Source organism: Vanellus vanellus (genome assembly GCF_965231255.1).
Source record: "Vanellus vanellus genome assembly, chromosome: 6".
NCBI lineage: Eukaryota > Metazoa > Chordata > Aves > Charadriiformes > Charadriidae > Vanellus > Vanellus vanellus.
In genome coordinates, this window is record NC_138911.1 from 9,390,845 (window position 1) to 9,403,927 (window position 13,083).

The window sequence follows — 13,083 nt, forward strand, 5'->3', positions numbered from 1 at the left end:
TTACATACTGAGGAGCAGTTCTGGAGCTGATGGAGCCGATTCAGAAAAGGCTTTGCTGCATTACAAGAGTAGAGGGAAGGGCAGCAAGATGGCTAAAAGGCATGAAACAACTTCCATGCAAGGAGAAATGAGATTGGCCGTGGTTCTCCAACCGTGAATGGTACAGAGAATCAAGAGTGATCGTCTGGAGTTTCTTATAACGGAACTACTCAGGTTTAAATAAAAAGAAGAATCCTTTCACACAGTGGGTAATAAGATCATGAAGATGGCCGCACGTAACTGGAAAAAAGTATGGAAGTTACAAAAAGCAATTGGCCAAACATATAGAATAAAAAGTCATCAACCTTTTTTAAACCCAAGCATATGATGTACGGCTCAGACCATAGGTGTGGGCTAACCTTACACTGCGGAAGAGTCATCTCCTCTTGCCCTGTGCTCATTCCCCAACTGTCTGCTCCTGGCCATTTATAAGTGGACGTTAGCTAGGCAGACCTTTGGCCTGACCTCAAACTCTTCTTCTGATACTTTTATTATACAATGTTTTATGTTTTTACCTTGTGATCCAAATAATAAAAATGGGTTATTTGAATAACATTTATGAACGCTGAATACTGTTGGCCCTACCTACGGTTTCAGGAGCCAAAAAACATCCCTCTTGTCCTAGAGCATGAGTTTTCTGAGAAAACAATGTTTTTTCCATTCCTGCCCCACCTTCGTCTCTCTGCTTCCTGCATAAAACTGATCATTGAGGATCTGATCCAGTACTTGCTAAACAGAATCGGTCCTTAAATGCAGTCATCAGATTTGGTCTCAGGAAGAGACTGGCATAGAGCTAAAGTGGGGAGGAGAGCTGGTAATCTTATGATGTTTTTGTTTTTTTTTTTTTTAAAGTGTTTTCCAACTGAGTTGAAACACAGCTACACGTTATTTCTTTTACCTCTGTTTCAGATTTTGAACACCTCCAATGTCTCCCAAGCCGTCACTCTGTTTTATGTAGTGAACAATCAAAGCACAACTCTAAATGGCACTATTTCCAGCAACCTTCTTAATCAGCTGTCAGCTGAGCTGGTGGGTTTCTATCTAACCTACCCGCCTCTCACCATTGCGGAATGTAAGTATGCGCTTCCCTACACACAACTCCTTAAGATTAGCCAATGTCGGGCTTTTGCTTTGCAAGCACCAGAAGCTTTGTCATCAAGCTCACCGATTGTAGGTGGTTTTGCTGACTGCTTTTTAAACTTCTTTGTTTTTTAAACAAAAAAGATAGATGGGGGGGATTAGGTGTGGGGTTTTTCTGGGTTCAGTGTTTACTTCAGCTGCTAGAAACGTTGGCAGACAACTAAGAAAAACACATATATGCTGTCATTAATAAAAATTACCTGTGCCAGATTCCAAAGAAAATGAAATTTTTAGTTGTATACAAGAAAAAAACCCACAGAATTTCCCCAATTCTCCATTTCAGGAAAACGTAGTGCAGCACACAAAGTCCATCTCCAGCACGGCCCTTTACTGCGGTGCTCCAGTGGCAGGGCTGGGTAGCACCTTTGAGTGTGTGTTTGGGTAGAGGGGGAGCTCTGTCTATGCTTCTCTGGTTAAAAAGTCCGTGGTGTATTTGCCGAACTTCACCCCTAGTTTAAAATGTGGTCTAAGCACTTTAGCGTCCATAATTTGGCTGCTTTTCAATGGTTATGGAGAGTGAGAGGTACAGAGAGCGAGAGACAGCTGCGTGTCTGGGCAGCCTGTGTGGCATGTATGCTCTCTGACTGTGCGTGCTAATTTCTCTCAAATGAATAAAGGGACAAGAGATCTGATTATGGGGATTTCTGTTTAAGCTGCTCGTTAAACTTGGTACGTGAAATTAATCTCACTGTAGAGCTGGGTTATCCGTTCACTGGAGATCAGTGTTCACTGGAAGTGAGAGGAGACGGGGACGCGCTGGGTACGGCAGTGCGTGGTGATGGACTCTGGTTAAGGAAGGGCAGGTTTCAGCGCATCTCACTGTCTAAATCTTCCCGAGATGCTTGTTAAATTTGAAATACTGTGCTCAAGTAACAGTAAGTCATAGAATCATAGAATGGCTTAGGTTGGAAAGGACCTTAAAGATCATCGAGTTCCAACCCCCCTACCATAGGGGTGTGTGTGTAAAGATCTGATTAAACTTCTGGTAGCTATCAAACTTGCTGATAAGGCTAAAACACTGATGGAGTAGTTTGTAATTTTTCATTTCACAAGTATCAAAATAATTTGGCACGTAAGGACAGAGCCAACTATGTCTTTATGATCAGAACGCCGAACTGAGTGGATTTGTAGCTTTAGGTAAAATTATTAAGGTGTTTGTTCATTTTCTGATTCTAAGAAAAAGCAGAACCAGGCTGGTGGATAGTGAGCCCAGGGGAAAATGCAAGTTACCTTTTTTGTCAGTCCATTTTGTTTGCAAACAGCCCGACAGCAGAGTAATTATCTTGTGCAATTCCTCATCAGTTACTCTCACAATGAGCTGTCTGGGGGGGTTAGGGGTCACTCTCTGGTGCAAGGCAGTCAGGAATCACAACTAACTCTGCTGATTGTGCAAATCCTTGAAAAAGAAGGAGAGTATATTATTCTTGAGGGATTGCCTACCTAAATCAGATGAAACTGCCCAACGATGAGTTCTTATGCTGTGTTGGTGCACTTTTGAATCAGACTTTCCATCACAGGGTGCGAGGTATCTCAGGGTGGGCTTGTGTTTTCATCAGGTCATTCCACAGGCAAGGGGAGGTGGAGGAGGGAGGCTGTTGGCACAGGGACCTAGAAAGGGAGGTAGACCAGTTGTCATGGGACAGGCTCCTTCCTTTTCGTGGCTGACGGGTGAGCCTGTCACAAGAGCGCCCCGTGTGCAGGACTTGTCTCCTATGCAGGAGCACAAGGAGAAAGTCCAAGGAAGTTTTTTTTATTTTTAATGATGGTTTCGCTCGGTTCAAGCTTTTGGCCTCCAAAACAGGCCAGTTGCATAGGAAGAGGATTATGGCGCTTCGTGCAAAGGCAATACGGGCGTACGCTTGGTAGTCAGGAGCTGTGGAAGACATTTGTCACACAGTAAGAGTCTCGTGTGGTTCTCTGCTGATCCCCACACATGATGAACTGACCCGATAAAGTCTTTAGCTAGTGCTCCTTTAAGAACTGATAGCCTATATTTCATTTTGGAGTTCTTGGTTTTATTCCCAGGACAGCAGGTATACTGCAAACTCATGAACTTAATGTACATGTAGTATTTATGGCTTCAGACCGGTAGTGTGTCTTGTGAAAATGTTTACTTTGAAAAGCGTTTGATGCTTATTCATGTGGCGGTGCAGTTGCTTCAGTTTATCAAACAAATGCCGCTGCTGTTCTCGGAGCGCGTTATTTCCCAGTAGACTCCATCGGCTCCTCCAGAGCCTTCACAGTCTGTCATGGAAATGCACAGCTCAGGACACGCTGTGAAATCCCTCCTCAAAAGCAGTTACTGTCTGTAATCGGATGCTTTACAATGTTTACTATTTCAAGCCACTTTGGAGTTTAAAAAAGCAAGGTAACTCAATAGCAGTGTATCAACATGCAAGGCACGGATATTTTCTGAATTAAGTTCCAAGTATTAGTGCTTTCCACGTTGCATAAATCTATTGGAAAAAATGCTGAGCTGTATAATGAATTAGCAGCATAGTGAACTTTACAGCCTAAATGCAATTAGGGAATGGAAATGCTAAAAAAAAAAGAAAAAGGCTTCAAAACAGCAAACATCAGTTTCTCACAGATGTAAACACGCATGATTATAATACCTTAAATGGTGCTGAGTGAGAAAGTGAGGGTCCCACGCTCTAAGGTGTGTTCACAGTTTTGTTAGCCTTGTTTGTAATTCATCTGGAACTGCACATTGTAATTGGCGGAATCTGATCCTGCTTTATTTTAATATTATTTTTAGGTTAAAATAACGGTCTGGGTTAAGTAAGGATTAAATCACAGAATCACCGTAGAATGTCATCTTGTTTTCTCCAGGGGATTATTCAGAGAGGAAGCAGCAGAAATGTATATAACAGACACATGCATATTACATATTATTTTTAGTAATGGGCAATCCTTGGCTTTGCCCCAGACAGTGTATCAGCCAATATTTTGGCAACAGAAGATATGTGTTCTGCGTTGTACAGCAGCGCCTGCACTGTTTACGCTTGATGTCCTTTTTCAGGCAGAAGAGAAACTGTAATCCCGAAAATTATGCCTCTAGGTCTCCTCCTGGGCCATAGTTCAACTTTATTTATCAGTGTCTGGTTAACCAAATTTGTTTGGAGACAAATAAAGTGTAGGGTATTGGAATATTATGACATAATTTCAACTTTTATTTTAAAGCTTTGGAGTATCCAAACCTTGACGTCTCGGAGTCAACTAGAGACTACTGGGTGATAACAGGTACTTTTTAATCTCATTCCCTCCTCCGCAGACTTCAGATAATGATTTTTAGTGCTCGATTATATAAACAGATCGGTGCAGTAATTTTGCACAAATCTAAGTGGTTGCTCACTGCTCCCCCCCCCCCCCCTCCCGGGACTTTGGTTTAAATCTGAAATCCAGAGGGTCTTGTAGATATAACCCAGGAAGAAAGGCGATCTGTTAAACTGAGGAAGTTTGTTATGATTCGCTGACTCTGGCTGGGTCCAAGAATTTTTGCACCTTTCACCTGAAGCATTAAGCACATAACTTTCTGTTGGTGGGCTAATAGGCTTCAAAATACTTGTTTCATCACAGCCATTTCACTGCTGTCACATTCTCATTCACCATCATTTTGACTTTATAAGTGAGAAGTGGGAAAGACGGACACCCTTTTCCCCAGACATCTCTGAGTAGATACCAAAAGCCTTTCTAATCGGTGTGTCTGTACCTGGAATTGTTTAATGCTCAGCAGAGCAAGAGAAAAGGAGCCTGACGTGAAACAGATTAAATTCTACACTCGGCTTCCAAAAGCTGGTGTGATTTGGTACCAGTGTGAAGGAGAGAGTGATTTTGAGATTAAGCTTATGCAGAGAGTACGAACCTCCACAGGGAGTGGTATGGCTCCTCCCTGTTTGGACCCCGTGAACCCAATATGCTGTTTCTTGCCTTTGTGCACTTGCTGTAGTGGAGTGTTATTGATATTACAATGGAAACTGTTTTCAAAAGACTCATGGTGATCCCCAAAGATTTTTTTTTTTTAAATAATATCGAAAAACCATACATTTGTATGAATTAAATTAGCATGCGCTATCATGCATTTGAACTTTATGCAAATGTAGTGTCTTCTAATTTTACATTCATTTTTATTTAGGAAATGTTTATTCAGTTTTCAGTGCTCTCGAACATATAGTGTTTTGTTTCAGACTGAGTCGTACAAAATTCTAACTTCGTGCGTAAAAACTGCTGGACAAAAACCTGGTATTTGGTTAACAGGAGCATCTGGTGAGAAGCATAAAGCCAGGCAGCTCTCAAATAGGTTTTCACTTACTTTTTACATTGAAGTTCATAGATGAGGTGCTTCCCAGAGCCATTTTGGTAAACTAAAGGCCTAAGAAATTTTTTGGAGGTTTTTATTCTCTGAAACATCGTTGACATTATCTGAGAAGAACAGCGGGCTGAAACAGAAGCACATTATATCCCCACTGGGAATTACTGAGGGGGTGTAACAGCGTCCAGTTATTTTTCTTCTGAGCTAGTTAGCCCATCCTTGTCCCAAACTGCCCTGCAGGCCACGCATTACTTTAACTGTCCATCTAAAATGTGCTGATATGTGATTATTCTCCATTCCCACAGTTATTCAAGGGGTTGATATTGCCTTACTGGGACTGAACAATCAGAGCTTTGCAAGATTAATGGAGCAGCGCTTGGCCCCGCTCTTCATGATGTCCCATCAGCAAGGACGACGTTTCAAACGGGCCACTACTGTGGGCAGCTACACTGTGCAGGTGGTCAATGCGACATCGGTTGCGCCTGGATATGTGTTGAAAAAAAGGGCTTCGTTTGCGTGTGTCTTGTCTCAATTTGTGTGGAAAAAAAAAACAAACCCAAAACGCAAACCACCCAGACCACCCCGCTTAACTGGGTTGAGATTTCCTGTCTTTTTTCATGAATACCAAAGCGGCGAGTGCAAAATGCATGGCATTACTTAATGGGTTTCTTTTTTTTTGCATTCAGCCATGTTGCATGCCTCTCGTCTTCTAGAAATCATCATTAGTTAGTCAGTGTTAATAAACACTTTCTCTTTGGCTGCTGTGAGAATTGGTACAAAGTACATACTTAAGCGTAAAGTCTCATATTCAGCATAATGAAGAGTTCCAGGCTTTTGTTCTTAAATTAAAAAAAAAAGTTTCCTAGGGCTTCCTTTCCTAGGTAACTCAATAAAGCTAGAACTTTTTTTCTTTTTGTTGAAGAAAAAAATGCATGAAGCAGCATTTATACAGGGTTAGTCATCAAATCACGCGGCCACAGATCACATTATGAAATAAGAGATTTCGGTTCTGAGCAATTTATTAATCATCTTTCTCTTATTTAGCAACATATCCCATTCAGTTTTTTGAAATGATTGTATTTTGTTTTCTCACTAATTTAGCCAACTTATGCTAGTTGGGGGGGATTCAAAGAGGATCTGTCTTCAAAAATTGCATTACAAGTTATTGCTTTTTTTTTTTAATTACATGATGTTTTTTGTGAGATATAAAAACAAATTACTACTTTTCTTGTTTGCCCACAATTTTGTGTGTTTTCCCACTGAAAGAATTTAAAAGAAGGAACATGCTTTTACTTGCCAAAAGCTTGAACCTTTGTAAAATTTTCCATGAAAACATGACATATTTTAATCAATAACATAATGGAGAAGAATCTCAACACTCCTTTTTGGTCTCATGATTAGAAGTGTTTGACAGTTCTTCTGCTTGCAGGAAACATAGAGTTACAATGTAAAAATTCTGCCAGTGTTCTGCAGAATAAAATGGAAAAAGCACGGTTCTCTTTATTATCAGCCTGGGATCAAAAATTATGAGTATAAAAGTAAAATGTGAGAGAAATTTTCAACTGTGATATGCCAGTAAAATAGTGTTTTCAATATTAGGACAGATTTGAAGAATTCCTTCTTTACAGAGGACTGTAATGTTCAAATATTGGATCCTTTCCTCCTTTTTACTGCATGCTTTTCTTGGTTGGGGTTTTACCTTAGGATTATGTTTAAGAATTTTTAAGGTGGCAGTCAGTCCTCACCAGTTTTTTTTTGTTTTTTCCCCTCCTTAAAGATGGTAAAAATCCAACGTATTCCAGGACCCAAGGAGCCGGCTGAACTGACATACTATACATTATACAACGGGAAACCTTTGCTGGGCACGGCAGCTGCCAAAATTTTGAGTACTGTTGACTCCCAGCGGATGGCGTTGACACTAGGTTATGTTATTCAAGTTCAAGCTGATCGTAAGAGTTCTTTTAAAAATTCTCTGGTTTAGTCCTTTTTTATTCTTTTTTTTTTTTCTTTCTTTGTGGAAACACCCGTTTAGGCATGGGGAGCCTCCACTGATCACACAGAGAAATTTCAGCTGCACCTTTCTGAGCAGCTGCTTAAGTCAGGTGGCTCTTTTTCATACAGAAAACAGACTGATCTTTTATGGTAGTAAATCAAAGCTATATACTGACTGTTATTTAGCCAATCACCGTAAGCTCTACTGTACAACTAATTTTACACATATACAGTTATAAGAACGGAACAACTTTATGGCATTGTAAAGTCAGAATGAAATCTGATGCTAACAAAACCATGACACCACAGGCTAATGACTGCTGGGGCTAAATTGGTATTCAAGTAATTGTCCCAAAGTAAAATCAAACTGTGTGGAGGGGCTATCAAGATGCGCCTTCTTTTGATTTGTTCAGAATAATGTAGATTATTTCTATCTTAAAGGGATATCTTTTAAAAAAAGTAATTATTTTCACCAAGAACTTTGTAAAGTTTACCACATGATTACTAAAGACACTGTTTAGACATAAATCAGAAAAGTGAAGTTGAACAGAAGTACTTGTGTGTATGGGCAATTTTCAGATTCAAGATACAGTAGCATCATTCAGAAAAATGTGGCCAAAAAAGGAATCCATTGTTGAAAAGTAAAATGTCTCGTTTAAGACTTGCATCAGTTACTGAGTGATTGTGGGCAGAGGTGTTTTCTTAAAAATCATTTTTTTGGATATTGCTGTATAGTTGACCCACAGTCATAAACTTGTAGTGGAGCTTGGAGTGTTTTTATGCAGTAACAGCTTAATGTATCAATCGATGCCTTTAGCTAACTGAATCTCTTCACTTTGCCAAGGTATTTATCCAGATGGCATTAAAATTATAGAGTGGACTTCTGTAGTGGATCTCCTTCCTGGCTAAACAGCATATAAAACGGGACATTATTTCTGGTGACATGACTTCTGCCTGAAGGAGCAGTGCTATTGAAATAATTATATGTAATGGTGATAGGAAAAGAAGGAACCACTGTAATAAATAATTGACGTATCATCCATAAACATGTGATTGAGTTAGAAGACTACAGTATGATACAATTCCCAGAGACTGCGCCATAGACTGTACCTGATCCTTGATTTGATCGTGGTCTGTTACTGTCTTTAATTGGACTGAAACCGGGGATCTCCATTCCTGCTTCCATAAAGTCTGAATGACTTTGTTTTCCATGAGAATATTTCTTTAATGTAATTTTTACTAAAGCAGCTTTAGATAATACATAGCAATTTCCTAGCTCTTTGTGCAGTTTTGTGATTTATATGGCTATTTAGGTAAGTATATGACGTCTGCTGCTCATGATTTAACTTCGTACTTCCATGATCTGATAAGGCAGCATCATTCATCTGTAGATTTTCATACAAGTTAAATATGCACAGAATATTGTAAGAAGAGAATATAGAGAAATTGAAATTATGACCCCGGGTAACTGAGATTCTGAAGCAAAAATATATGAAATGTAGGAGAGAGTTCTATCTTAATACCTTATTATCGAAAAAAATCCCATTTCTCTCATTTTGGACATGGTATTTGTAGTCTGTCTTTGTATTCCCAAAGAAAATACTTTGTGTGCGCTTCACTTTTGCTCATTATGATTTCCGTTATAGCAGAATGAAAAGTTCCGTACCAAAATGCAGTAAAAAAAGACATCTGCCCTCAGGATCTTATAGTCTGCTTAGACGAGACAGACGAATAGTAACAGAAAATATGGATGTTCCTGTTCTGTAAGTGAAGGGACTGTGTTATAGCAAAATGAAAGGCTTCCTTCAAAATCCACTGCAGTCTTATGGAGTTGAATGAACCGGCATTGACTTACTCAAGGTCACATTGGAAGCTGGTAACTGAATTAAGAATTTAAACCCAGATTCCTAAATGTTTGTCCTGTTAGCCATAAGGTCATTGTTGCCTCTGTGCTCCCTAGAAATAATAATAATAATTTTTCAACAATTGGTTGTTTGGTCCCACAACATCAGTCTGTAATTAAAATAACTATTACCTGGTAAAAATTCAGATTCACTTTCTTTCCCCGCAGCACTTTCACTCCCACGCTACCTGTTCAAAGTCAATAATTTAGAATTATGCAAGTCCATTGAAAAGCGAACCTTGAGAGGCTGCGTAATCTTAGGCTTCAACCTGGCTTTTTGGGCAGTCTTTAAGCACGCGGTTACTGTTACTCTGTGTGCGAGATACTTACCTAATGGCGCTATTCCTACATCACTCAGCAAACTACATTGGCTTGGCAAAAAGCGGTAGATCTACAAAGAAAACAGGCTCAAGTTTCAGGCAGACTTTCAGCTGGCTTTCATAACGGCTGCTGAACGAGATGGTATGCGTTTGAAGTCTGATCCCGAAAGATGCTGAGTGCCTCTGACAGCTAATAAGCTCAATGACATTTGAAAGCGCTCGTCCCCTAGGAAATGGGAAAGGCTGCTGTACGCTGGTATTCTCGCAATTGCCTGTCCACGCCAGCAACCAGTGGCCTAGGAAAATAAATAGAGATAGCAGAGTGAAGTCCACAAAATATTCCACCGAACCAAAATTCAGCATCTAAAGGAGATTATCTGGTGTTTTTCCAGAAAGAAACGAAATGAGAGAACCGGAGATGTCTCACAGGAGGATCTGGTATTTGTGTACAAGTTGAAGGCTCATACTGAGGGACTTTGTTCTGATATAATGGGATTAAAACATTTTAGCGTCGCTGTGTTTCTGAAATGTGCCCTTTTCCTGGTGCCATTATTAATATATCTGCAGGTAGCTCTTTCCAACCTCATAATTTTCCCTCCCTCAGAAATCATGGATTCATTTTGACCTTAACTATGATAAAGTGTTTCTAGAGCACAAAAGAAGCATTTTCTTATTACCATATTGATAGCGATAATAACTATTAGCACGCCTAACTTCATTGCTCCTGAAAAAACTCTCCCAGTTTGGCTGAGCCAGTAAGTCTTTGACACCAGGTATGAACTCCATGTGTGTGCTTTTAACACACATGCTACCGTACTATATGCTGGTTTTGTTTGAAAAATAATTATGGATGTATTACTCTCGCTTTTTTGTTTGTTTATTTGTTTATTCTGTAAATGAACCATTGGGAAGGGATATCTAACATGGCATCTGATTTGACGTGGGAGTTGATGTCTGCTTTTGCAGCTGGCTGTAACTAAGTAAGAGAAGAGAGCCCAGGGATGTGTGAATTGAACAGTGTTGCTGATTCTTTTTTTTTTTTTTTTTTTACGTCAGGAATACAAAGGTGTAGCTAGATTCCTAACAATTCGTTTGTACTAGTTGTTATATGGAGACAGTTGAAGGCCGTTGGAAGCAATTTAAATCTCGCGTCTGCACAGTAAAACTTACCAATGTTGGTTTGCCATTTTCTGTAGCTGTGGTGAAGAACCCACCGAACAACCTGTGGATCATTGCGGCAGTGCTGGCTCCCATCGCTGTGGTTACGGTGATCATCATCATCATCACAGCGGTTCTGTGCAGAAAGAACAAGAACGACTTCAAACCAGACACCATGATGAACCTGCCTCAGAGAGCAAAAGTGAGTGACCGACCTCCAGATCCAAGATGTCCATTTGCTTCCTGAGGTGTTAACTGTTTCTCTGCTAGATGTAGTTGAAGGGACGTTTGGAATTGAAATGGTCGTTACTTGCAGGTTGGATCTTTGCTCTTCTCTGTCCTTGATACCGCTGGTCACACTAATTACCCTTCTGCTTCACCCGGCACTCATGAACTTCCTTCGCAGCTTGTCCCTTGCCACACAGGTAGCAGTGACAGAAGCAGCGTGATGCAGTGATGTAAGGCACTGAGCTATTAAGGCTGAGTTGGCTTCACTCAGGGCAGTTGCTTCCCTCATAAAGTTCAGGAAATGGGCTGTCAGCCCTAAGCCTCGTTAGTGGCACGTCTCCCGTAGGACCTCATTCTCAAACCCATGGGCTGCGCTGCGCCTGCCTCCTGGGAGTGGACACGGCTGAAGCTCTGGGCTTTGGCAGCGGTTCAGACCCGGTCCTGATCGGAAGTTCTCCATCCAACTGCTAATCTAGAAAAGGCGGTCGATGGAGAACTTTTTTTTTTTTTTGAGAAAATTTCTCCCACTGATATTTTTCTTTTAGATGTTTTGAACTTTCTGATTTATTTGTGGATATTGTTGATTGGATCCAAATAATAATATTTGCCTTAACTTTACTGACCTTATCAATTACAAGTTGGTTGTTTTTTTTTTTTTCCAAATCAAATGTCTTTCCAGTCTTAATTTTCTGTCTCCAAGAGCAAAATGTCACAAAATACTGATTTGTCTGTGTAGTGAAAAACGTCTGCCTTCTGAATGCTGCTATTAGATGGCTCTTAACCAGGGCCACCCAAAGTTAGGGGGTTTTAGCCTACAAAGCGCGTGTGTAAGTCATGCTATTCCTTCACCCTTCTAGCTGGCTTTGTTCTTCTCCATTGGCATGGGATTGAAATGATATAATTTTCTTCTTTGGTTTCGTCACGCTACAGACAGCAGGATTATTGTGATTTCGGCTCTGTTGCTTCTGCTGAAAAATGTAGATTGAAGGGAGAGTTGAAGGAAGGCATGATGCAAATGACAGCTCTTTTCGCCTCATCTGAGGTTAGTTGCAGATGGGTGCAGCTGTTGCCAGTTGGAAAAAAGACATTTCTATCAAAAATGATAGAAAAAAGACATTTCCATTTCAGATCCAGTATGCTCATCTATTTGTCTGGTGTTACCAAACTAGTGTTAAGACTAGATTTGCAAAAGGGAAACAAGCAATATCACAAACAAAAATTAATACTACTGCAGTGATATCATATAATGTCCCATTGAAACCTCTAAAATGCAAATCATGCTTTATTAGCGGCTGTTGCAATTACTATGCACCACTTGATTCTTCTTATGTGCAATCTTAGTCCCAGCTAAAGGGCAAAGTGAGATTAAATTTATATGTTATTTTGAGCTGGCCATCAGTATGGGATGCTTTACAGCTGAAGAAACTTGCTTTTTAAAGAAAACAAGACTGCTAGTCCAAGCTACAGCACCGAAAAAACCTTGAAAGTATTTTAATATTCCAGAGCTGCCACTCCAAAAAGTAAGAGAAAGTTGATTTATTTTTTTACTTTTCCCGAGAAATCAGATTTAATCGGGCTGTAAGATACATGGTCAGGTTAAAACCTCTTCAGTCAGGTTATGCTTGTATCAGCAGCCAATGTGCTCAGGCAAGAGCTGGACCCGCAGACCAAAGCTATTGGTGCTGAGCTCCCAGCGTCCACGCTACACTCGGCGCGGGAGATTTGCCTGCAGACTCGCTCACATTTGCAACTGGAGTGCAGTAGTCCGCTTCTGGAGTGCATTCCCCCTTTTTGGGTGTATTTTGAGACTTCATAAAAGTTCATTTAATTCATTATATAAAAAGGGATGCCTTTCAAATGAAAGCTAAATTGGTTTCTGCTCAGTTGCACAATGATGGCTCCTTCCGAAAGGTTCAGCCAGGTCTAGTTTATACCCTGGTATATGGACCGTGGAAGATAAATTCTGCAGTGGGACTGGGAATGGACTGCTT

At 40.3% G+C, this 13,083-nt stretch overlaps 1 protein-coding gene across 1 annotated transcript in view; it reads left to right on the top strand.

Moving 5' to 3' along the window:
* Positions 1-13,083, top strand: part of KIAA1549L (KIAA1549 like) — a gene marked incomplete at both ends in the record, with an annotated part of 132,392 nt that overhangs the window by 70,983 nt on the left and 48,326 nt on the right. Inside the window, 5 exons of the mRNA XM_082485809.1 lie at positions 949-1,111; positions 4,363-4,422; positions 5,797-5,948; positions 7,269-7,440; positions 10,903-11,066. Of these exons, the coding sequence (XP_082341935.1) occupies positions 949-1,111; positions 4,363-4,422; positions 5,797-5,948; positions 7,269-7,440; positions 10,903-11,066 (711 nt within the window). The remainder of the gene's footprint in view (positions 1-948; positions 1,112-4,362; positions 4,423-5,796; positions 5,949-7,268; positions 7,441-10,902; positions 11,067-13,083) is intronic.